The sequence below is a fragment of the Hippopotamus amphibius genome, chromosome 9 (assembly GCF_030028045.1).
Source record: "Hippopotamus amphibius kiboko isolate mHipAmp2 chromosome 9, mHipAmp2.hap2, whole genome shotgun sequence".
NCBI classification, from domain to species: Eukaryota; Metazoa; Chordata; class Mammalia; order Artiodactyla; family Hippopotamidae; genus Hippopotamus; species Hippopotamus amphibius.
The window spans coordinates 39,089,861-39,114,096 of NC_080194.1; the positions used below are offsets into that span (position 1 = coordinate 39,089,861).

General features: G+C 38.6%; 1 protein-coding gene and 1 pseudogene across 1 annotated transcript; one reads left to right on the forward strand and one right to left on the reverse strand.

Annotated features, from left to right (window-relative positions):
* Positions 1-6,189: 6,189 nt before the first annotated feature.
* Positions 6,190-7,152, forward strand: LOC130861509 (olfactory receptor 52H1-like). Its single transcript, XM_057750447.1, has one exon. It carries the CDS (start codon positions 6,190-6,192, stop codon positions 7,150-7,152), a length of 963 nt encoding a protein of 320 aa, XP_057606430.1.
* A 4,297-nt stretch (positions 7,153-11,449) lies between these two features.
* On the reverse strand, positions 11,450-12,353 carry LOC130861762 (olfactory receptor 52B2-like; annotated as a pseudogene).
* Between the last annotated feature and the right edge of the window lie 11,883 nt (positions 12,354-24,236).

Here is a 24,236-nt window from a genome sequence, read left to right on the forward strand (position 1 = left end):
AGTCTTACAGTTTCTCAATTCAGCACTTCATACGCAGCTTAGGTTTCCTTAATATATATAATTGAGTCTCACACCTTGCCTCATATGGTGTTATTCCCTCCTCTCCTTTGGGAGCAGAGATTCTCCTCCTTTTGTGTGTTTCCTTTCCTCAGCTCCAACTTCATACTCTGCCATTTGGGCCAACATGCCTCTATTCAGCCCAAGGATCTAAGGCACATAGGGATATAGTTTGGCATATAGCCAGGTAGAAGAGAGCTATTGATAAACACTCTGGGAGTCTGGGGCTGTGGGGGATGGTCAGCGCCCACTTTGAGTCTCTTAGCCTGAATGTTTCATTGAACTTGTTTTTGCATTTTCCTTTCCAATACTAGATCTCTTTCACGCTTTCAATCCTGCTCTTTCTCTCTTCCCATTGGCCTTCCTAAAGCATTTCCTCTTAGGCTTCTTTCATTCATCACTTTCCTAGTGTCTGTTTTCAAATCCTTGTTTATTTTTCACCTTAGTGCTTTTTCATCACTCCTTCACTGCCACTAAAAATCTAGTCTGTTCATCCTAAAGGAAAGGATGTGTAGAGATTGTTGCCCCTGCTCATTTAAAAATCTGACAAGGCTTGATCCCTTCTTTGGGTCAGGATTTTAAGTCAAGAGATAAAGGAATCATGTCCTCTTACCATGAGTAAATATCAGTAATTAAAATAAAGCAATGGGTGCACGGCGCTGTGAGAGTCCAGAGATCAAAAGAATAATTCTGCCTGGTGTTGTTAAGGGAGGCTTCACAGAGCATCAAATTGCAGCTGGAACTGAAAAGAATGTGTATGTGTATACACATGTGTGTTATGTGTATACACATTTGTGCGTGTAGATACATGTGTATAAGTTATTGTGTGTGCCGCTTGAGACAATGAAGGTGAAAGGAGTTTACAGATGAAATAAATGCTTTGGTGAATTTGGATTGAGGGTAAGATGGAAATTAGAATTCTACAACCAAAGCAGAAATATCAGAGACTAGTATTCAGGAAATAGGAAGAAGTATTATTCTGTCTCAGGATCTTCCAAAATTAAAATGACTCCTCTTTTTGGGCCAAGCTTTATTTAATTTTGTTTGTCAAATGAAATAAAATTCACCTTTTTAAAGTGTACAGTTAAGTGGCTTTTAGTATGTTCATTAGGTTTGCTGAAGCATGGTCACTATTTCCAGAACATTTCCCATACCCCCAAAATAACTGACATTCCCATTAGCAGTCACAACCCATACCTTCTTCCTGTCAGTTCCTGAAAACCACTAATTTGTTTTAAATAGATTTACCTATTCTGGACATTTTACAGGACAGTGAGTCCTATAATTAATAATAAAATGTTATTAATATCTTACATTAGTATGACACATTTGTTATAATCAATGAATGAATATTGATGCATTAGTATTAATTAAGGTAAATATATATTAATTATAGTCCATTTCTGATATAATTTGTATCAGAAAAATATATTTTGTTTACAGTGTATTTGCAGTAGAAATACTGGTATGGAATTCTTTAAGATTATTTATGCAAACAACTCTATGGTAATTTTGATAATAAATAATATAATTTATGCATACATATACATCCTTTATTATATACAACAGCTAATAATAATTAACATCTTTTGAGCATTAAGTATATGTTTTATAGTTCAGGAAATAACTCATGTTTGTTAGAAAGAGCTATAACTTAACACTACTTATTTTGATATAGCATTCTAGTATGGCATATATCTACTACATTTCAACAATCACTTTATAATTAAGTATATTTGTTCCAAAGAATTATAATCTTGTTGATTTAATAAAGAGGACAGTCAACAGTAAAGATAGCTTCTATTTCTGTGACTCAGTTTCTTTTTTTTTTAATTATTTATTTATTTATTTATTTATTGGCTGTGTTGTGTCTTTGTTGTTGTGCGCAGGCTTTCTCTAGCTGCGGTGAGCGGGTGCTACTCTTCGTTGAGGTGCATGGGCTCCCCATTGCTGTGGTTTCTCTTGTTGTGGAGCATGGGCTGTAGGTGCGTGGGCTTCAGTAGTTGCAGCACATGGGCTCAATAGTTGTGGCTCATGGGCTCTAAACCCCGGGCTCAACTGTTGTGGCTCGTGGGCTCTAAGGCCCAGGCTCAATAGTTGTCGCGCACAGGCTTAGTTGCTCCGGGGTATGTGAGATCTTCCTGGACCAGGGATCGAACCTGTGTCCCCTGCAGTGGCAGGAAGATTATTAACCACTGCGCCACCTAGGAAGCCCCCTCACTGTTTCTTAGAGACATTTTGTTTTACCTGGTTTTGTTCTGAGTATGGTATACTTGTTCTAAATGCTCAAATCATCTATGTCAAGAACTATGAAGAGTCTGAAATTGTATTTTATTTGCAAGATAACAAGTTAGCCTGCCACAGTTTCATGAGGCCAGTAAAAGACACAAAACTTCTGGATCAGAGACAGAACACTTTAGTACACACAGCAGTGGCAGATTTCTCTAGTTTTTACCTAATGTTCTCTCTTTTCTCCAGAGTCCCATTTAGGAAACCTCATTACATTGTCGTCTCCTCAGGTTCCTTTTGGATGCAACAGTTTAGTTTGTGTTTTCAATCTATTACTATTTTACTTTGATTCTTAAAAATAACTTTGTGTGTGTGTTATATGTTTTTATCTTAAAATGGTAAATTTTTTTATATTGTTGGAATGGATGGATTTGGTATCATTGTGTATTCAATTTGATTTTTTGCCATGGAATTCCAAAGTTCCATGAAATTCAAAACTTCCATGATTTCCCAAATTCCTCTGATGCGTTGAAGTGAGAGAAAGAGCATTTCATGTAAGGAACTGAGAGATCTTCAAGAACTCACTCACACAGCCAGAGTCAAAAGAATAAATATATTTTTAGGTAAGCATAATTTTATTTGATCCATTTTTACGTGCCATAATTGTTATACCAAGCTAATCAGCATACAGCCACCTTTAATATTATGTTCTGTTACCCTTATAATATTCTGGACTTGATATTTATGTCTGATTTAGTAAGATGCAAAGAATTGCTAGCATCACAAAGTAACAATGTATTGTCAGTTCTTTCCACAATATATAAAGCTTGGTCTGCATTATATATCCATCACACTGTTATAAAAAAAACTCAAGTATGAGAAGTCTCTGTGAGACACTGAGATCTATGGTAGTTCTTTTTTTTGGCAAACCATTAACATGATAAAATGAAAGGAAAATATGGGAAGTGTGAAAAAAAAGTGATGTCAAGAATAATCTTCAGGTTTCTACTGTAAGCAGCTAGATGTTAAGGATACTTCTCCAGAAACATGGTGGGCATTCAATAAACAGACAATGATCTAAGGGACTGGTTTATGTAAAAGTTTAATTCATCTTGCTCAGAAGTCACCGAGTTTCTTCAGTCCAAAAGGTATTTCAATGCAAAGTAGAGACCAGAAACCCCCATTCAGTGAAATAGAAGATGATATAATAATCCAGGAAAACCCTCACCTGATGGAGGAGTTGAGGCTGAGGGATTGAATGCACCAGAGTTTGGAGGACATTGCAAGACTGATTTTCACATCTGTCCTACAACCATATCATCTTGAACTCACTAGCATCTCTAATCAATCAACGGTCTTTTCTCCAAACGTTCACATAAACATCTTCTGGGACCCAGGATTTAAAACATCATCATCACACCATTCTTCTGAGTCAGAACCTGGTGCCTATGTACTTTAATTCATTTATTCCTTCAAAAAGTATTTTTTGATTGTCTATAAATAACTAGTCTTCGCAGGCCATACCTTGAAGAATCCTAGCACTTTCTGGTTTCTTACCTCCGTCTAAAATCCAGGATCATATGCGTTGTGTGTATGCTGGCATTTACAGGCTAGACAAATGTTAATGTTAACAATTAGGTACTAACAGTATTGACTTGGGACTGGAGTCCCTGAATCCTCCTAGGCTTTAGAGCCCTCATTTTTCAGAGTCCCCCAATTCCCTGAGCAAACCAACGGGAGATAAAAGGTTATGCCACCCAGATGTGACTGTCTTTCTTGGCTGGAATTAAATTAGTTTCTCCCCATGCCTCACCGTCTCATCTGGGTACCCTTCCTTTCTTTCCCTTTATATGTCCTCTTCAATTATGTTATGTTCTATCCTGCATGTCTCTGTTCTCATCCTTGGAGCTCTCCTCTACAAGCTCTCTAGTGGCTGTCTAACCCAGCACTAACCTCAAAATCAGGTGTCTGTGAGTATTATCTGAGGGTGGTAATGTTAGTGATGGTGGTTCAAGTCTTGGGGAGGCAGAATGGGAAAGACCCAGGTAGTATAAAGGTCCTGGTCGGCAGAGCGAATGCGTAGTGAATGGAGCCTCAAAGATACACACATTCTAATCCTTGGAAACTGTGCATATATTATTTACAAGTCAAAGAAGATTCTTGGTTGGTAATCAGCTGACTTTAAAATAGGGGGATTATATTGAATTATCTGAGTGATTCCAATGCAATCGCAATGGCTTTTATAAGTGGAGAGGGAGATAAAAAAGTCCAGAGTCAGAGAGATATGTGACTATAGAGGTCAGAAGTCAGAATAGGGAGATGAGAGAAAGACTAAATCCACAGTGTGTGTGTGTAATTTTTTTTTTCTGGCCTAAGTGAAAGATTTCATTAGAAAATCAGAAAAAAATAAGTAAACAAGGACAGAACTAAAATGTCCTACTGAGGCTGTGTGAGTGGTTATTCCATGAGAAATCTTACCTTCTCCCACTCTGGAAGAGACACATGGAGACACAAAATGTGTCCTTAAGAAGAGTTCTCGGGCTTCCTAGGTGGCGCAGTGGTTAAGAATCCGCCTGCCAATGCAGAGGTCACGGGTTCGATCCCAGCTCCAGGAAGATCCCACATGCCGCGGAGCAGCTAAGCCCGTGTGCCCGAAAAAAAAAAAAAAAAAAAAAAAAGAAGAGTTCTCAATCACTAACAAAGGATGGCTACATACTTAGGAAAGAGAATCTAAGAGAGTAAGTAGGAAAATAATATAAAGCTCAATATAACTATCTGATAATTTGTTTGGTAAAACAATTAAAAGCCGTGATTTTATAAGCAGGGGGAGTCGACTGCATGTTTCAGCTACACTAGAGCAGGTTTCTTGGTGACATTAGCACTTGTAAGGATCAGGAGCAATAAGTATTTAGAAAGATTGCATTTCTGGAAAAGACAACAGTGTAAGCATTTAAATGTAGCAATGATGAAGAAATACAGAGAGGCCTATATGGATACATTTTAGGGAATAGTGTCCTGATAATTTCATATTTTAAAGAGAGCAATCTGGCAGTATAAGGTGAAGAAAGGGCTTTCAAGACGCTGGAAGAACTGGAATTCTTATTGTATGTTTCCAATTAGTGATTAAGGTGACTTGCGTAGGTGAGGAAGTGGGATAAGAAATGGGATAAGCTGATCAAACAGGGATTTCAAAAAAAAGTCATATGAGATGGCAGATGAGATATAGAGACTGAAGGAGAAAGAAGAGTCACAGCCAACCCTCAGATTACCATGTACCAGCAGTGGGAGAATGATGTGATTATAAAGTGGGCTCAGGAAGTTGACAGGTGGAAGAAGACAATGAGTCTTGGAGAATTGATGAGTTGACAGAATATTTAGAAGAAGATTTTCTTCCAGATATTGAAGAGGTGGGGGTAAGTAAGCATTAGTAGATTCACTTACCAGAGTCCTAGTGATACACTGGCACTAAAAAAAATGCAGATTTGCCAATTCACACGTGCTTCCTGTTATTTCTTTGAACGGATACCTAGGAGAAGATATTACAGAAACTCATAGAGTCAGTATTTACATCTTTAAGAAATCTCAGACTGGGTTATTTGGTGAGGGCAAGCCAACCTTAAAATTTTAGTTGACAACCAAGGGCCAATATACTCCTCAGACATGGTCCCAATATAGTAAGAATACAATTGTGGTAATGCCTATAGATGGGGAATAGTTAGTTTAATTGAGATCTCTTGGCAGCTTTTGGTAAATGCTGTTGTAGTTGTGAAAGAGGTAGGTCACATTTTTCCCTAGTGTTTGCTAGGTGATAGAAAGGGAGGGACCCTATAAGTGGAAAAAAGCTTAAAGGGCATTCATGGACGGTCAGTCCCAGGATCAAATATGATATTTTGTCCTCAGGGAATGACAATCCACATGATGGCCACATTGAATTTGACCAGTTTTAATCCAGACTCCTTCATTTTGGTGGGGATCCCAGGGCTGGAGCACTTCCACACCTGGATTGGAATTCCCTTCTTCACCATCTACCTTGTGACCCTAGCAGGTAATGGCATCCTGCTCTACCTCATCACTATGGACCACAGCCTCCACGAACCCATGTTCTTCTTCCTCTCAATGTTGGCCTCTGCAGACCTCATATTATGTACCACGTGTGTCCCCAAAACACTTGGTATATTCTGGTTGAAAGCTCAGGAAATCACATTTCCTGGCTGCCTCACTCAGTTGTTCTTCCTCCACTTCAGCTTTTTTCTGGACTCAGCCATCTTGTTGGGCATGGCATTTGATCGTTACATGGCTATCTGCTCCCCTTTGAGATACACCAGTGTCTTGACACCTAAGACAATTGTCAAGATCATGGTGGGCATTGCGGGTCGGAGCTTTATGGTCATTTTGCCTGTTGTTTTCCTGGTGAAGCGTTTGCCTTTCTGCAGGACACGTATGATCCCTCACACATACTGTGAGCATATGGGGGTGGCCCGACTCGCCTGTGCGGACATTTCCATCAACATCTGGTATGGCTTTGCTGTGCCTGTAATGACTATTATCTCAGACCTGATCCTCATTGGCATCTCCTACACTCTCATCCTTCATGCTGTTTTCCACCTTCCATCCAGAGATGCTCGCCAGAAAGCCCTCAGTACCTGTGGGTCTCATGTCAGTGTCATCCTCATATTCTACACACCAGCCATGTTCTCTGTCCTTACTCATCGCTTCGGCCACAATATCTCTCGTTCCTTTCACATCATATTTGCCAACCTCTATGTAGCAATCCCTCCCGCACTCAATCCCATCATTTATGGTGTCAAAACAAAGCAGATCAGGGACAAGGTCATCCTTCTATTCTTTCCTAAAGGGATGCAGTGACCTGGGGATAAGAACATGGAGAGAAAAACTGTGGTAAATCAAGTAATCATATGGACTTAATAGAATTTCTTTTGTAAATAAATAGCAGTAAGTCTTCAATAATGGATCCAATTCCTATGAATTTCAAGACCTCAATTCTGTTGGAGAAAATTATTAGTAGGGTTAGAGGGAGAGAGGTAAGGATTTTTTGAGCCCCCCAAAAAAGAAAGGCATCAGATGGAAGTATCCTAATTTTCTACAATCAAAAACATCAAAGCACAAAAATTTTACTCTTCCTTTGGTTCTCTTATCCTGTTTCCATTTCCTTTTTTAAAAACAAAAGAAAAAAATAGTACTTAATTTATAGGCTTGTTGTGAGGTTAAATTTGTTTAGCACAAAGTAAACTCAAAATTCAATAACCATCATTATGCTAAAAATTCCCAAGTCTAATGCTCTACTTCCAATTCTTTCTGTCCCACATAGCCAACTCTATTTGATAACTCAACATGAACCAGAAAAATTACCATCTTCTCTTCCTTTCTTCATGATCAACACCATCTCCTGAATTTTCTATCATTAGATGGTATAGAATTCAACTGGTTTCCCACATCAAAGCCTTTTCTCCTTATTGCATTCATTTTCTCTAATTATTTAAAATTCATTTTCTATTTATTATGTCTTCTGAATATCCCTTAAGTTTATGCACATGTTTCACATTAAAACATGATCATCACCCTCTCTCTGTCCTGAATTTCTCAGCAACCTCATCTAGGAATCTGCTACTTTCATTTGTTTTTTTCTCTCCTACTCATTTTTTTTTTTTTCCCAGAAACTAGAGCGAGTGGTCTTACTAAACTTCAACTAGATCATGTCAATCCTGTAGTTAATAATCCTTCAACAATTACTCATTTTGCTTAGAACAAAACCCAATACTAACATATCTTCAAAGCATTTTATGTAATGATTGGTGCTGACCAGTTATTGCTTGGTGACCATTGATCCAATTCTTCCCTTTCCTGTCGCTCTTTCTCTCACATGCCATTTTTGCTATAACCACTCTGTACTTCTTTTGGTTTTTCAAAGAGTATTCTCTTGTCCTTTTGGACCTTCACACATGCTTATTCCCCCTGAAATCTTAATCTTACCTTGAACTTGGGTAGGAATGAGAACAAAGGGAAATTATTTTTCAATTCCTCTCTGTTGTTCTATTTCATGCCTACTAGAAATGCTATATATATATACATTTAATAGGAAGTAATAAGTGTTGGTGAGGATGTGGAGAATCCTTGATGCATTGCTAGCTGGAATATAAAATAATGAAGCCTCTATGGAAAACAGTTTGGTCGTTCCTCAAAAAGTTAAATATAGAATTTTCAAATGACCCAGCAATCTTATTCCTACATATATACCAAGGAGAATTGAAAACGGGTGCTCAGACCAAAACTTGTAAATTAATATTTATAGTAGCTTTATTTATAATAGCTGAAAAAGTGAAAACAGCTCACTCAAATATGTATCAACTGATGAATGGATAAGACAAATGTGTTAAATCTAAACAATGGAGTATTTCTCAGACATAAAAAGGAGTGAAGTTCTGATATGTTATGCAACATGGAGGACTTTGAAAACATTATACTAAGTGAAAGAAGCCAGACACAAAAAGCTGATATATTATATGAATTCATTTATGTCAAAAGCCCAGAATAGGCAAGTTCATAGAGACAGAAAATCAATTAGTAGTTGTCAGGTGATTGGGGGAAGGTGAAATAGAGAGTGACTTCTTAGTGCACATGGGATTTCTTTTGGGGTGATGAAAATGTTCTGGAATTAGATAGTGGCGATAGTTGCACAACATTGTAAATGTACTAAAAGCCACTAAACTGCACACTGTATAGTGGTGAATTTTATGTTTTATGAATCTCGTCTTAATATTAAAGTTAAATAACATGCTCAATGTCATACAAATAATAAATGATGACTGTATAGCTGATACGTCTGTCTGATTCCCAGTATTTGTTCTTACCTACTCACTATTCTACCTCCCAGTGAGACAAGATTTCTCTAGCACAGAGAAATCCTCATGCTTTCACATCTTTTCTGAGTTACACCAAAACCACACTTGTCAAGATCATTCTAATCCCAGTGTGTCAGATCTAATAGGAGCTACAATTAGTGGTGAGCTGGAGACCGTTTGCACTGGCTCATGAGAGCTAAGTGTTAAATTTTCAGGAAGTTTGCCAGCAGGTCAACATCATATTGTTAGCTTCAAATCAGCCCCAGTGAGAGTATCTATACATCCAGAATCAGCAAATCTACAAATCAAAGCCCCCCAAAGCCAGGAGTTAGATATTCACCAGCACACCACTGGCTACAGTCCTCCTGAAGCCCAACACATAGGTCTGAGTGTGGCTCAGGCCACAGCTTCACATCGCCCATGGCTGCACTTGATCTTCAGCCCCTCTACTGGGCTCTTCTAGGTAAATGGATTTGTGTGGCTACAGAGAATAGAGTGGGAAGGAGACACAGGGATAGGTGTAGGGACAGCAGCCGCCCAAGACTTATAGGGTTGATATGGAAGTAGAAGCCCATTTACCCTGGAAGTTTATACTGAGCATGTGTTGGGTTTTAATTATTTATGTTATCAATGCACACAGAAAGTCTTCTGGATCAGGCACCAATTATTAGTATTCAGTTAAAAAGCAAATAATAACTCTGTGGTTCCCCACACTCAGTTCTTACCCCTAGGACAATACAGTGAAGGTGAGGCCAAATGACCTATGCATACAAAGCCAAGGAATAAAGAAATATGTATTTTCTCTGTTTATAAAAGCCAGAGAGATTATTTCTCATCCCCTACATCCCCTCCTACTGAGAAAGTTTCCTTAAAGATGGGTGGGAAATAAATTTCTCCAGGTAAAAGATAAGACCATTGTTTGCAGCTCTAAAACCCAGCTGTGTCTTCATAGTTCTTCAGTTAGGTAAATCTGTCTGGAGTTCTCTCACTATCTGTAGTTACCTCACTAACTACAGTTGTACATTAATGTCCTAAGACTTAGCCCAGTATTCCAAGATACGGCAAAAATTTTTCAGAAAGCCCAACTTAACAAAAATACAAAAATATTTTCTCCACACCTCACGATACACCAGGAATTTGAGCAGACAGCTGAGAAGAAGGAAGGTAAAATTTCCTTGAAAATTCTCATTGGGGCTTATCATGGAAGGTAAGTGCAAGACTGGCCTACACTGCCTGGAATATGGGCCATGTGGATGGAGCCCTGGAATAGTATCTGTTGTCACATCCTCCATCCAAAGTGGGTGGTGCACATCTGATGGGGAGAAGCTGTGGGAAGGTACTTTGCTGTAGCTAGATGAAGCCTGGTGGGAAAAGAAAGGAGAAGGAAGATAGAGGATTTTGGTGTAAATAAAGGACCAGGTTTTTGCTTTGTTTTGTTTTTAAACTTTGACCAAGGAGGCAAAAGCTCACACTAAGGAACATAATGACATTAATGGCAGTGATACAACACATTTGCATAGAACTTTATAATTTCTAAAGTGCTTTAGTATCCATTTTCTCATTGGATCCTCATACAACAATGCTGTAAGATAGATGGTAAGAACCCCAAAAAGAGGGTTGCTTAACAACAAATTAAGGGGACACCCAGCATCCAAGGCAGCTTATTATCTCCAAACACTTCACTGAATTTACCTTGTCCTTTTTGTTTTCTCCCAAATCATGTACTTACAGCAGTAAAGTTCATTTCATTTGCGTGGATCATGCTACTTAGAGTTATCAGCTATTTCCATTTGTATTACAAGATTGTTAGAGTCTTCTTTTGTGAATAAGGTGAGGTAGAAGAGTGAGTCTCCACCTTTTCCCTATTTGTGTTTAATTTTGATGTTCACTCTTTCTAATTTGTATTCATCATAGCTGTTAAGGAAGACACGTAGGGACCTAAATTTAAATATTTAAATAGTAGATGAAGCAGAACTGTTCTATAACTTTTATTTTTGTTTGGTAGAAATACAGATATTATGTTATCAATAGATACTGAAGAACCCTATAGACATTTAAAATAGTATTTTTTGTGTCTGTGAATACAGATTTTCATGACCCTATTTACCTTTGAACTCATACAATTTGGGTCATCCCGATTTAATGAAAAAAGACTAATTTCGTAGCAAGTAGAGCCTATTCTAAATGGCAAGTTACCTGTCCTCTTTTCTCATAGGACCCTTCCTCCTCACCTGTAAGAAACCACAGTGAAATCAAGGTCAGCCTCAGCAACACTTCTCTTTTGAAGAAAACACAAGGGCCACTCATTCACGAATCTGTTTGGTCTTTATTCCATAGATAACTGGGTTCATCACTAGGGGCACAAGAACATAGAGTTTGGCCAGCAGGATGTGGACATGCTTGGAGATTTTTCTGCCAAAGCACTGAGCAATGACAGTGAAAATCCGTGGCAGGTAGAATGACACAGACATGTGAACCACAGGTGCTGAGTGCTTTCATCCAAGCATCATGGGATGGCAGCCTGAAAACTGCCTGGAGAATGAGCCCATAGGAGATGACTATTGTCACCATATCTAGCATAACACTGAGTAATGGCACAGAGATTCCATACCAAATGTTTATGGTAATATCAGCACAGGCCAGCTTTGCCAGCCCCATGTGTTCACAGAATGTATGGGCAATGATGTTTGTCCAACAGAAGGGAAGACACTTCACAAGGAAGACAATGGGGAAAACAGTTGCAAAACTCTGAAGCACAACAACACCTGCAGTTTTGCCAATGACACCATGGCTAAGAATGGCAGTATATCTCAGCGGGTAGCAGATGGCTACATAGCGGTCAAAAGCCAAGGCCAAGAGAAAGCCTTACTCCACTACAAAGGGAAAATGCATAAAGAAGAGCTGGGTTACACAACCACCAAAGGAGATGTCCGTGTCATCAAACCAGAAGATGCTCAGGGCTTTGGGTAATGTGAATGTGGATAGAATCAGATCCCAAAAAGCCAGCATGGAGAGGAAGAGATACATAGGTTCATGAAGACTGTGCTCCACCGCCACTACACAGATGAGGATGCCATTTCCTGACACAGCCACCAGGTACATCAGGCAGAAGGGAATGGAGATCTATGTGTGTAGCTCCTTCAGGCCAGGGACACCAATGAGGATAAACATATCATAATTGACAGTGGAATAGTTGGGGGCTGTCATGCCTGTATTATGGTATGAAACTTTTATCACTTATCTGTAAGGAGAAAGTTAGAGAGCTAGCCTGTCACAACCAACTAGTATACATTGAGTGACCCTCAATGGACTCAGAGACATCTGCTATGTAAAATGTCAGTTAATGAGATTCCACATACTGTGTGTCAATTATGGACTTACATGTGTGCAGTATTCTGCTTTGAAGAGAAAGATTCCAAAGATTCAAAGTAGGATCACAGAATTTTAAAAAGTTGGTTTAATGGGAAATCCTGAGTCTGATACTATTTTCTTATATAATTGACATAAATTTAAAATAATGGTCATACAAAATGTTAAACTTCATAATAATTAATTGTATTCTCTGACTATTTTAAGATAGGAAAGAAAATTTAATTTTTATAAAGAATATAATAAATGAATAGAAACAAAACATTTTTTAAAAAATAGAACCAAACAATTGTTATCTAGCACACATATTTACTTAATAAACTATTGACCTACTAATTACCTAAGGATCTGTTGATCACCTTCAATGTGTATAGACATATCGACGTGCATAAAACAGAAAAAGGAGTCCAAAGCCTATAAAATAGAAATTCTGTATATAGGGTTATAATCCTTGTGAACCGTGGTATCAAAACAGGTGTTTTCTGTTTGTTTAATAAATTATTATCCACTGACTACAGATATCTTTTTTTCAGATTTCAATAGTGGAAGATTTTATTAAATTATGAAGCGCTATCACTAGTTAGCGATGTTGTTACTTGAAAATGTGTGAAGCTACATTTATAGCACATGATGAGTACTTTTCCTTAAGTTCAGAATGAAACTCTACTGAAGTTTATTCAGATTACTTAAAAATATTGTTCCTAACCCAGAATTTTCTTTATTAATACATCCAACTGTTGTGGAAATCGAATCAGTCCATCGAGAAACCAAGCACCACACTCGGAGGGTTGGAGATCTCAGGTTTATTAAGCCGGTGGTCCCAGATGAGCTAACACTCTAAAGTTCTGGGGCCCCAAGCTCAGGGTGAGCTTTACTTTTATAGGGGTCAGTGCACATGGTTACAGTTAGCATTGGTTGATTGGTTACCTGATTACTATAGGTTACAGGCAGTTACAGAGCACAGGAGTTGCTATGGGTTATGCACAGGGGGTTTCCAAACAGAAACTTGCAGGAGCAGGAGCAGAGCATTCCATACTTATCAGAACATCTTAAGGTTACAGTTGATTGCTAGGTCTTCTTGTTCTTATCTCAGCACAGCAAGCAGATTTTACAGAAGCAGAGCAAGCATGAAGTTATTCTAGCTGAGTACAAACTTCTAATTTTCTTCTTCACAACTTCATCACTTTAAAGTAATATGATCAGAAATAAGTAACTTGAACAAGTTAAAAATATAAAACATAGATATAATTGGATACCGCTACTACTAACCACTTCTTGTTTAAATTTATTTAAATTTATCAAAAGATTTCATAATTTCCTTCTTTGTTAGTTTTTAAGATTTTATTTTGTGTGTGTGCAAGAACTGAATTTGAATAAAATCAGTAAACAAGGAAATGCAGTTCTTCAGGGACTTTCCTCAAATCTCCCGTCTCAGGGATTTTTGTGAACTACCCCCGCCCCTCCCCCCCCCACTGCCACGTGCTAAATGTGTCATCAATGAAAAGGGAACATATAATGAAATATACTATACTCTTTAAAGAAGATCAAAATAAAATTTTCAACTCTGCCATCATTTTAAATAAGCTAAAAATTAATGACCAATCTTTGTTAAAAAAAAAAGTTAATTTTCTTACTAACACAGAAAATCCTCGTTATTCTGTATCAGGAATAATTGACTCATAAACAAAGATAGCTTAATTATTTTTATTTTAAAATATATTTAACTTAATAGTTACCATTTATTGTTAAATTTAAAAAAAGAGGTTATAAAAATGCTATGGGATCACAGTTGAAAGCTGCATAACCGTATATTCACATGGATAGGATGTTTGGTAGATAAGACATGGAAATATTAACTATTATATCTGAGTAGTGAACTAACGGATGATTTTATTTTAGTTTTTATTTGATAGTTTACATTCTTCTATTTTATGGGAAAATTATGACATTATTTTACTGTTGTTAAATATATGACAATAATTTGAGGAAGTTAATTTTGTTTATTAAAGAGAGGGCTAAAAATTTAGGCTTTTAATACAAGTTATGTAATTCATATACTCAACCCTCAGAAAAGTTTACCCAATATCTCCTCTAATCCATAGTCATCCAACTTTCTATTGGACTAGCTCCAGGTTCATGAAGAATCTATAGTTGTCCTTTCCCTTTTTAAAATAAACTGGAAAGTCTAGTATTGATTACTATCATCTGAAATACTTGTTGGTGACACAGTTGACATGGCATTTACCAAATGGGAGTTACATTTATCAAAGAAAGGAAGTGTGTATGGAACAATATATACTTGTTCTTTACTTTTTATTAAGGTATCTCCCTAGTATTACTTAAATTTAAAAACCAGGGCATTTTCCATATTTACGAAGATCAACTTGTTGGGCAAATGACATCTTTGACATGGTGTCTTAAGCTTCTAAACTGGAGAAGCTTTGTGTGTGAGCCCAGCCTTCATAAACAGGCAACCAGGAAGTCAAAGTCAGGATCTAGCCATCCACAGAGGATAAGATTTGAGAAGCACCCATAGAATACCTAACTTCCTAACCCATCAAGAACTCCCTTTCCCCACCCCACCCACCCAGGCACATCTCAGATCTGGAGTTCTCCCTTGGGTTGAAAGATTAGACTGCTCTCTTTAAATAGATCCCGTTAAGAGCCTGTCTTATTCAGGGGCCCCTGACTTCTGGTGCTCTCATCTTGCATTCTCCTTTGGGTAGAAATCTGGAATGTGATCATCACAGCGGTTGAATATCCCTGGAGGAGGCTCAGAGAGCAAGGCACTGTACTGGTCACTATTTGGGGGAAAGTAGGCTGTGCCTAGATGTAGGGAGAAATTTCTGTAGGGAGAGCAGGGAAGAAATGCAGATTCAGAGAATGAAAATATGGGGAAGAGCTGTTAGAAAAGTACACTCTAAAAAAATTGACTTTGCCTGCTGTCTCTGTGGGCAGTCCACAGACACAGAAATGGCTTCTTGCAATCTAGGTGGTTACAGTCACTGTTATGTGTCTGTGTGTCTAAGATCTCTGGAAATGTTCCATCTAGCTCACTCAGACCTGTCCATTCCATCAGCCACAGAAGGGAGACTCCCACTGCATTGAAGGCAGAGGGAGCCTGGGATCATTTACTGCTCCTGGAAAGTCCCAAGGGAATGACCTCTGGGACTTGGTGCCTGGTCTTGCCTCCAGCTAAACTGCAAACAGGGATAAATGAGTAAAGAAAATACTTAACTCCTTTTTGCTGAACTGGAAATAATGCTTTGATCGTTCCTGTACTGAGCAGTAAGTCCCATAGAGGTTCCCATGGCAAAAAAATTGAAAGCAACAATTAAGACACTGAGGGTGATTGCCTCCTTAAACTTTGCATTCTAAAAGCCTCCCAGCCCTGGAGGAAACATTATTTAATTCATTCCTGCACCCTCTCAGCATGCATAACTCCTCATAATCTCTGCCTAGATTGCAGTGAAAATTCTTAAAGTTAATTTTGCTGCCTCTATAGCTTCAATCAGAGTGTATCATACTTCATTCCACTAGCAAGTCCACACAACAGTCAGAACAAACTTTCCAATATGTCAATTTCGTTTTTTCATACTCCCAAGTAAAACCTTCCATCAGCCTTTTCATCCCTTAGCATTTATAATAAGATGCATGTTCCAAAGCACAAGGAACAGGTTCTTGCTCCCCTTCCCAAACTCATATTCTGGCCTCCCCATTCCTGCTTCTCAGCCTCAGCCACATTCAGGGTGTTTTCATATCCATGTGCAGAGAGTTCCCCAGCTCTCATTGTGTTCTCATTTGCTTCTTTGTATTTGAAATAATGTTCTCTCCGCCTAGCATGTTTCTGTTCTCTTGATTTTCCTTGAAAACTCCTATTTTTCCTTCAAAACACAGTTGATATAAAATTCTTCACTAATCTGCCCTCTCCCCAAATTGTATCAGTGCCCTACTCTGTGTTCTCACAGCTCTCTATGTTTTTTAAGGTCATATCTCTTGTCACTCTGTACTAGAATTGCCCACTTCCATGTGTGTTTCCCCCACTAATCTGTGACATCCTCGAGGACAGTAAAGCTTGTTTTAGCCATATCTTTATCCCCAGTACCCATTACACAGTAAAGTAAAATCAAATTTAAAAATAATTGTCATGTAATGTCCCAAACAATGTGCAAAGAGCCTTTGAAACAACCTCACAATCAATCCTCAAATCTTAGGAGATAGATAAGAACTCCACGCACACACAAGGAAACTGCAGCTTTCCAGTTAGTTAGTTAAACAAATAGTTAAATAAATTTCCCAATTTCATCCAAAGGAAACTCGTGGAGCTGGTAAATTGCAGTCAGCAGTCAGTGTTTGCCATCAAGACTTTCCCCCTTAATCCCTCTTCTACATCCTCCTGTAGATGCCTCAACAAATGGTGGTTGGATGAATGCATAAATGAATGAACCATAAAATGAGGCAGGGAACATGCTGTTAAGCTGAATGTCATCTTTCAAGATAGTTCCTTGGAAAGGTTATTTCCTTACTGGAAAAGACTTCTGTGGCTCATAACTTTTTAAAGTATATGAACTACAAATGAAAAAAAAAAGAAAATAAAAAAGAAAATTACCCGCTTCTAAGGAGCTTATATTAATATCTTCCTCCTTCTTGCTTAAAGGCCTTTGCAGATACTTTTTTCTGCCTTTTTCTTTCCTTTAGTCTGCTAGAGAGAACATAGTATAATGTGAAGTAGAAGTAGGATTCAGGAGTCAGAATACCTAAGTTAGAAAATTCTCCATTTAATAGCTGAACAATTTGGATTGACTTTCTATGTTTCATTTGTCTTACCTGTGATATGGAAACAAGGATATCTACCTCATTGGAAGGGAGTAAGGTCTAAAGGTTCTTAAAGGTTTGGCTCTGTAACTGACACATTGCAAGAGCCCCATAAACACTATCTATTTTATTAGCTTTTTGTTAGAACTCACCTCATCTTTCAACTATCTTCCTCAAAGAAACTTTTCCTATCTCCCCCAGGCCTGATCAGAGATCTTTGCTATTTACTCTTGTAACACTCTACAGATCTTCATAACAATTATCAAAGGTAGCAATTATTTTTACACATATATCTGTTGATTATTTGAATAATGTATGCCTTCTTCATTGGAATGAATACTTCATGACAGGCATTAGGTCTGTTTCACTTTTCACTATGTTCCTGGTGTATAGCTCGGTGCCTTGCTCCTACTCGGTGTTCAATGTATCTGCAGGGAATGACTGAGGACCTGCATGTGTGAATGAATGAATGGTTGCCTGCCTATCACAGCAGTTTCATTTCTCAGCACTTCACGAAATGTACCTGGGTTTCCTCTTAATGCTGCTGTCTGCCCTCTAGTGGATGAAGCTATCTAAGAGGCTTGTGCACGCTTCCTGATAGGAGGAACTGGTGGTGGGTAGGTTTGGGTTTTGCTCTGGTGGGCAGAGCTCAGTAAAACTTTAATCCACTGGTCTGCAGATGGGTGAGGCTGTGTTCCCACCCTGTTGGTCTTTTGGCTTGCAACGCAGCACTGGAGCTTACAGGCTCTTTGGCGGGAGCTGATGACGGACTCAGGGAGGGCTCACTCCAATAAGCACTTCACAGAAACCCCGCTGCCAGCCTCCCCATCCCCATGGTGAGCCACAGCCGTGCCTCGGCAAGTGACCCTCCAACACCACCAGGTAGGTTGGTTCAGTCCCCTATGGGGTCACTACTCCTTCCCCCTGGGTCCTCGTGCTCACACTACTTTGTGTGTGCCCTTCAAGAGTGGAGTCTCTGTTTCCCCCAGTCCTGTGGAAGTCCTGCAATCAAATCCCACTGGTCTTCAAAGTCTGATTCTCTGGGGATTCCTCCTCCCATTGCTGGACCCCCGGGTTGGGAAGCCTGACATGGGGCTCAGAACCCTCACTCCAGTGGGTGGACTTCTGTGGTATAACTGTTCTCCAGTTTGTAAGTCACCCACCCAGCGGTTATGGGATGTGATTTTAATGCGATTTCGCCCCTCCTACCCATTGCGCCCCTCTTACCGTCTCATTGCAGCTTCTCCTTTGTCTCTGGATGTGGGGTGTCTTTTTGGTGAGTTCCAGGTCTTTCTGTCGATGATTATTCAGCAGTTAGTTGTGATGCCGGTGCTCTTGGAAGAGGGAGTGAGTGCATGTCCTTCTCCTCCATCTTGAACCAAATCCCTATACCTGGGTCTCCTAAATGACACACATTTCTCAGAACACATCATATCCTCTGACACTGCCAAGCCTTTACACATGCTGGTCTCTTGGCCCCAAATATCTTTTCTGTGTCTTCCGCTAATCCTATTTATCCTAAAGACTCATGTTAAGTTAACCTATTTCTCAAGATCTTCTCTGATCCCTAGGCTGTGGTACTGTAACCACATAGTGCTAAATTGGACTCCATGTTGGATCTCTTTCTTTGACTTTGGCCTTTGCTTTTTGTTGCTTTTGTTATTATAATAATACATGATGGCCTGCCTCAGGGAACACTGCCCCTCTGCCTGAATGTTGAACTACAGTGCCTCTGTTCAGCTCATAGGCAGCCAATCTGCCCTGCCCACCTGTGTGACTGGCTGAAATTAACGTATCCCCTCACCGTGGCTGGCCATTCCCAGAGATCTTTTGTAAGACTGATGGCCCTTTAACTTTACTTCCTCACAACCTCTCCCTCTCTGTTCTGCCCTTTTACTTTGCTTCCTCATGGCCTCTACCTCTTTGATTCTATAAAACAAACTGGCATCCAGACCCCAATAAGATGGTTTTTCGAAGACACTAGTCTGCCATCTTCACGGTTTGTTGGTTTTCCGAATAAAGTCGTATTCCTTGCTTCAACACCTCGTCTTCGATTCACTGGCCTGTCTTGCAGCAAGCAGAGCGAGCTTGGACTCAGTAACAGTATGACGCCTATACTCAGTTTCCATGGACATCTTTGGATTTCCTATGACATGCACTATATATTGAAATTTTATTTTACAATATTGACCTTAGTAGTTTGTGTTTGCAAGTAAACAGACTGATATTTATCTCTGAATGTGCAGGGTCTGGTGTAGTGTCTAGTTTCCTGGGTCTGATATATTATTCCTAGTTTCAGCAAATGTTTGCTGTGGGAAAGAAGTTATCTTGAAATTTTTTACAGATATTCATGGTGTTTACTGTATTTCACACATACAGGATAGGTGACCTCCTCTGTTGAGGTCAGTTTCAAAGGGGGTTATTCAAATAGAATTATAATGCATTATTTTAAGCAGCCTAAGCCACCAAGAACCATATACTATGCCTTGACCTTCACTTCCTCATCCATAGGTAGGACTGTATAATGATAATCTGCATTCCTTTTCATGTTAGTCATCTATGCTGTGTAACAAATTACCTCAAAATTTAGCAATTTCAAACAAACACCATTTATTATAGTTTCTGCCTGATAATAATTCAGGAGTGGTCTACCTAGGCAGTTCTGTCTTGGGTCTCTTATTAGGTTGCAGTCAAGATGTTACTGGGGTTGCAAGTACCAGAAGGGTTGGCTGGAGCTGGAGTATCTACTTTCAAGGGGGGTCACTATTTTAGTGCTGTTACTAAGCTTCAGTTCCTCCCCACACAGGATGCTGGTCCTCATGTGATGGAGGCTGGCTCCTCCCAGATGGGACATTTCAAGAGTGACAGCAAGAAGGAAGCTTCAGTGCCTTTTGTGGCCTAGTCTTAGAAGGCACACACTGCTTGCATGCACCATATGCTATTTGTTAGAGGTGAATCACTAAGTCTAGACCATACTCAAGGGAGGGGAATTAAACTCCACCTCTTAAGATTGGAGTCACAAAATGTGTGAACACTTTTAAAAACCACGATACCTAGTTGTTTATATTTACAGTATAATTACCTGAATTCTTTATCTTTCTGATGTTTTGTCATCTGACTTTACCTATATACATATATCAGGCTATCAGCATTAAAATGCCCTGGGGTCTGCGTATGAACCACAGGACTCCTACTATATTTGTCACCATTGATTCTAATTAGAGTAACAATTGTTTCCCCAAACATTCTAACCAAATAAATAAAGAATTTACAGAAAACATGGATAAATCCCTTCCCAAAGACAAAAGTAAATTGAGGACAGCTGTTAGGGTCCCCAATTCTTTATTTTCTTCTCTACTAATCATGCTTGAATTTTTTTTCTGGAAATTAAGGTAGAGGTAAAAGTTTGAACTGAGAGAAGACTACAAAAATGTTACAGTAAAAATGAGGTTTTAATGTAAGATACACTGTTGTCAGATTATTCTAGTTTGATCTGAGTTTTTGATATCATCATAAGCTAACAGCGTTTCTTAAGATTCAGGATTTGGTATTACCTCTTCTCTGTATTATGCTCTAAGTTCAGGGAGTTTTAGGCCTTTTTTAGAGGCATCAAGTATTATAAAATTATTTTCTAATTGGCATTTTTTAGTAACTTCAACATATAAAAGTGTTACATGAGCAACTGATGCAAATAGGTGATGCTATTTCTACTAGTAGTAATAATTGAGAGTACAAATTGAATGCATATTTTGTGAACAACAATGGAATGGTGAGCATGAAGAGTGAAGTCCTCAGTCATCAAGGAATTTGCATTCTGGAAGTAGAAACAGAGAGCAACACAGATAATTGCAATATGGTGTGATTAGTGCTAAGGCAGGAGTAAACACAGGGGTCAGTGAGGGATGACTTTCCAAATGAAGTGATTCTAGGTTGAAGCTGAGTCAGATAGAAATGAATAGGAAGGATATTCGAAAAAGAAGAAACAACACATGCAAAAGCAAGATGCTTGCAAAATTATGTATATGTGAAAATCCAAAGAAATGAATTGGAATTTAGGGGGTTTTGGATATGAGTGGCAGGAGATGGGACCAAAGAGGAAGTTAAGGGCCTGAAATTGCTAGATCTTCTATATTATTTATTTTATCCTGAAAACTCTCTGAGGAAATTACAATCACATTTCTATTTTAGAAAGATTAGTACAGCCTCGGAAAGGATGGATTGGTGGGGTGGAATTGAGTCTTTAGATCAATAAGAGCCCAATAACAGTAGCAACAAGAAACTAAAGAGTGGTTATTGAAGGAGAAAAGTAATTCTAAAGATATTGTGAAGTAGACTTCAAAATCATCAGGTCTGGCAAGTATATGTGTAAGGAGTTTTATATGAAAGTTCAAGAGTTTGGTCAAGATGAATGATTTGTAATAACTCAGGCATTCCCTTTCTAGGCTTGAATCAGAAAGAAGAACCCTCACACAACATTGTAAAGCAATTATACTCCAGTAAAGCTGTATAAAGAAAATCATAGGGGAAAGAAGAACCTGTATCTTTCCTATAAATCTATTTGCATTTTATGAAAATAACCATTGAAAATTTATAACATAAACAAAATAGCGCTCAAAGACATGCAAATCATCTCAAACACACAACACACATGCACGCAAGAAATACAGAGACTATCACTGTAGATGGCTTTGGCAGCCACTTTGAAAGCCCCAGGAGATTCTACCCACTCAGATACTGCCTGTCCTGGAAGACCTGAGCCTGCAGGGACTCAGTCCACCCCAGCCTTTGGGACCTCAGAACTTCATGAGCTAGTCCTTATTCCCCAAAAGAGCCTCACTGTGCATCCCACAACTCACTGATTAGATTTGTGTCTGCTGTCTCTTAGGGACCTACCAGCCCGAGTGCCCTCTCTGAAGGCCCAGAAAGAGAAAGAAGAAGACTGGCCCCTTGAGGGTGCTGTTACTGTCCATCCTCATGAAGGACATGGGGATTGGTGACTATTGGTTTGGGGGCAGGGAAGGTATGATTGGAAAGCCAAGGGCACGGCTCAGTCTCAGATCCTGGGGCAGGCTGACTGAAGGACACACAGAAGATCTCAGGCGGAGCAAGCAGAGGCTAAGAAAAGACAAGGTGAGCTCAGTCCAGCTTTCTCCATGAGGTATTCTACAAACCTGGAAGCCCAATTTTAAAGTCTTAGGGGTTGGAATTAGGATGGATAAATAAAACAAACAAAACAAGTAGGATTGGGGCTGTCATGAACACATAATTCACCAGCCAAAACCAAATGGTCTGAGAGCTTGGACCCAGAAGAGTGGACTTGCACTGTGGTTTTTGTGTGATTTGACACTTCCTGTCATCCGTGTGTATTTGCCTGTGTTTGCCATCATAATGGTATTACATACTAGTCGCTATTGAGAGCTTAACATTTTCCAGTCATTGAGATGAGGACTTTCCTTCCGTAGAAAATCTCCTTACAGAGTTACTCCTCACAAAAATTCTATGAGGAAATAGGCATTTTAGATAGTGTGCAATGATTAGAGTATGTGAGCAATGATTTAAACATTATTTGTTTATTCAGTAAAACAAGTGTTTTATAGAAATTAGAGTAAGGAGATAAAACTATGAATATGTAAATGTCTTTACACTCAAGAAAAATAGGTGATAGGCAAATGGATGCAATAAATTGTGATAAGTGCTTCCATAAGGCTTAAGTACATGGTTCTGGGGGTATGAATAAGAGTATTCAGTTTTAAGGGTTAAGAAAAAGCTTCCTGGAAGAATTTTCACCCAAGCTGAGGTAAAACAGGTGGACAAAAGTAAGAAGTCCTAAAAATGTCATTTCTCTGAATAGAATGCTTGAGAAATGTTAATAAAAAGGATAGTGATGATCTTTTTTTTTTTCTTTAATGGAAATTCCATTAGTATTTTCCGGGTTTCCTAGTTTATATAGGTTAATTTTCCTTTACTTATGCAGTAAAAGATATTTAATGATTTCAAATGTATTTTTAGAGACAATATTATTTTTGTCTTGACTCATTAGTGACATTCAATTCCAGAAATATTTACTGGGTACTTTTAAGTGCTGCCATTGTGCAGGCATTGAAGATATTATTGAAACAAAGAAAAAAAAATTGACATGATCTTTGCCTTCGCAGAAATTTCAATCTATAAGAGAAAATAATAGACAACTAGTTGTGAGTATGATGAATTTCAGAAAAGGGGAAACACATTTAGAAAATAGAATTTTCTAATATAGAAAGATCAGGAATACTGTTCCCAAGGAAGTGATATTTAGTCTGAATGAAAGGGGGCTTAGTTAAGACTTGAATGATAAATAGAACTTTGCCTTGTTTGGAGGCAAAAATAGGGATGAGAATACTTGCCCTCAGTCAAGGGGTATGTGCATGATCTCATAGTCAGGAGACGTTGACACTGAAGAAACACGTGTCCTGTTACTTTTATTATTATATGTGTAGACTTTTATGTTTAGACTTTTTAAAGAAGTGCAGTATCAACGTATGACAACTCAATGCATGGGCAAGGGTTTGAACACCTTGCAGCCCAAACTTAGTGAGGGGCAATGGTCTCATCTTCTTCACAACATGGGTTTCCACTATCTCTGGCTTCATTTCTGTTCATCTTCTGAGAAAAAATAGGAGTCTCAGTGCATACATAAGTCAAAATTTATGAGAAAATTATTAAATACTGTCACTGGAACCCTGGAAATGAAGTAGCAGATGAGTTTACCATAATCTTTTATATGGAAATTACTTTTAACATATAACGTTTTTAGAAAATGCAGGATTTTTTTCTGGCAAGCATTCCTGGAGTGAAACAAGAAGACTGAGGAGGCAGTAAGACCAGATTGTGGAGACCTTGTTCATTATGTTAAGAATTTTTGATTTA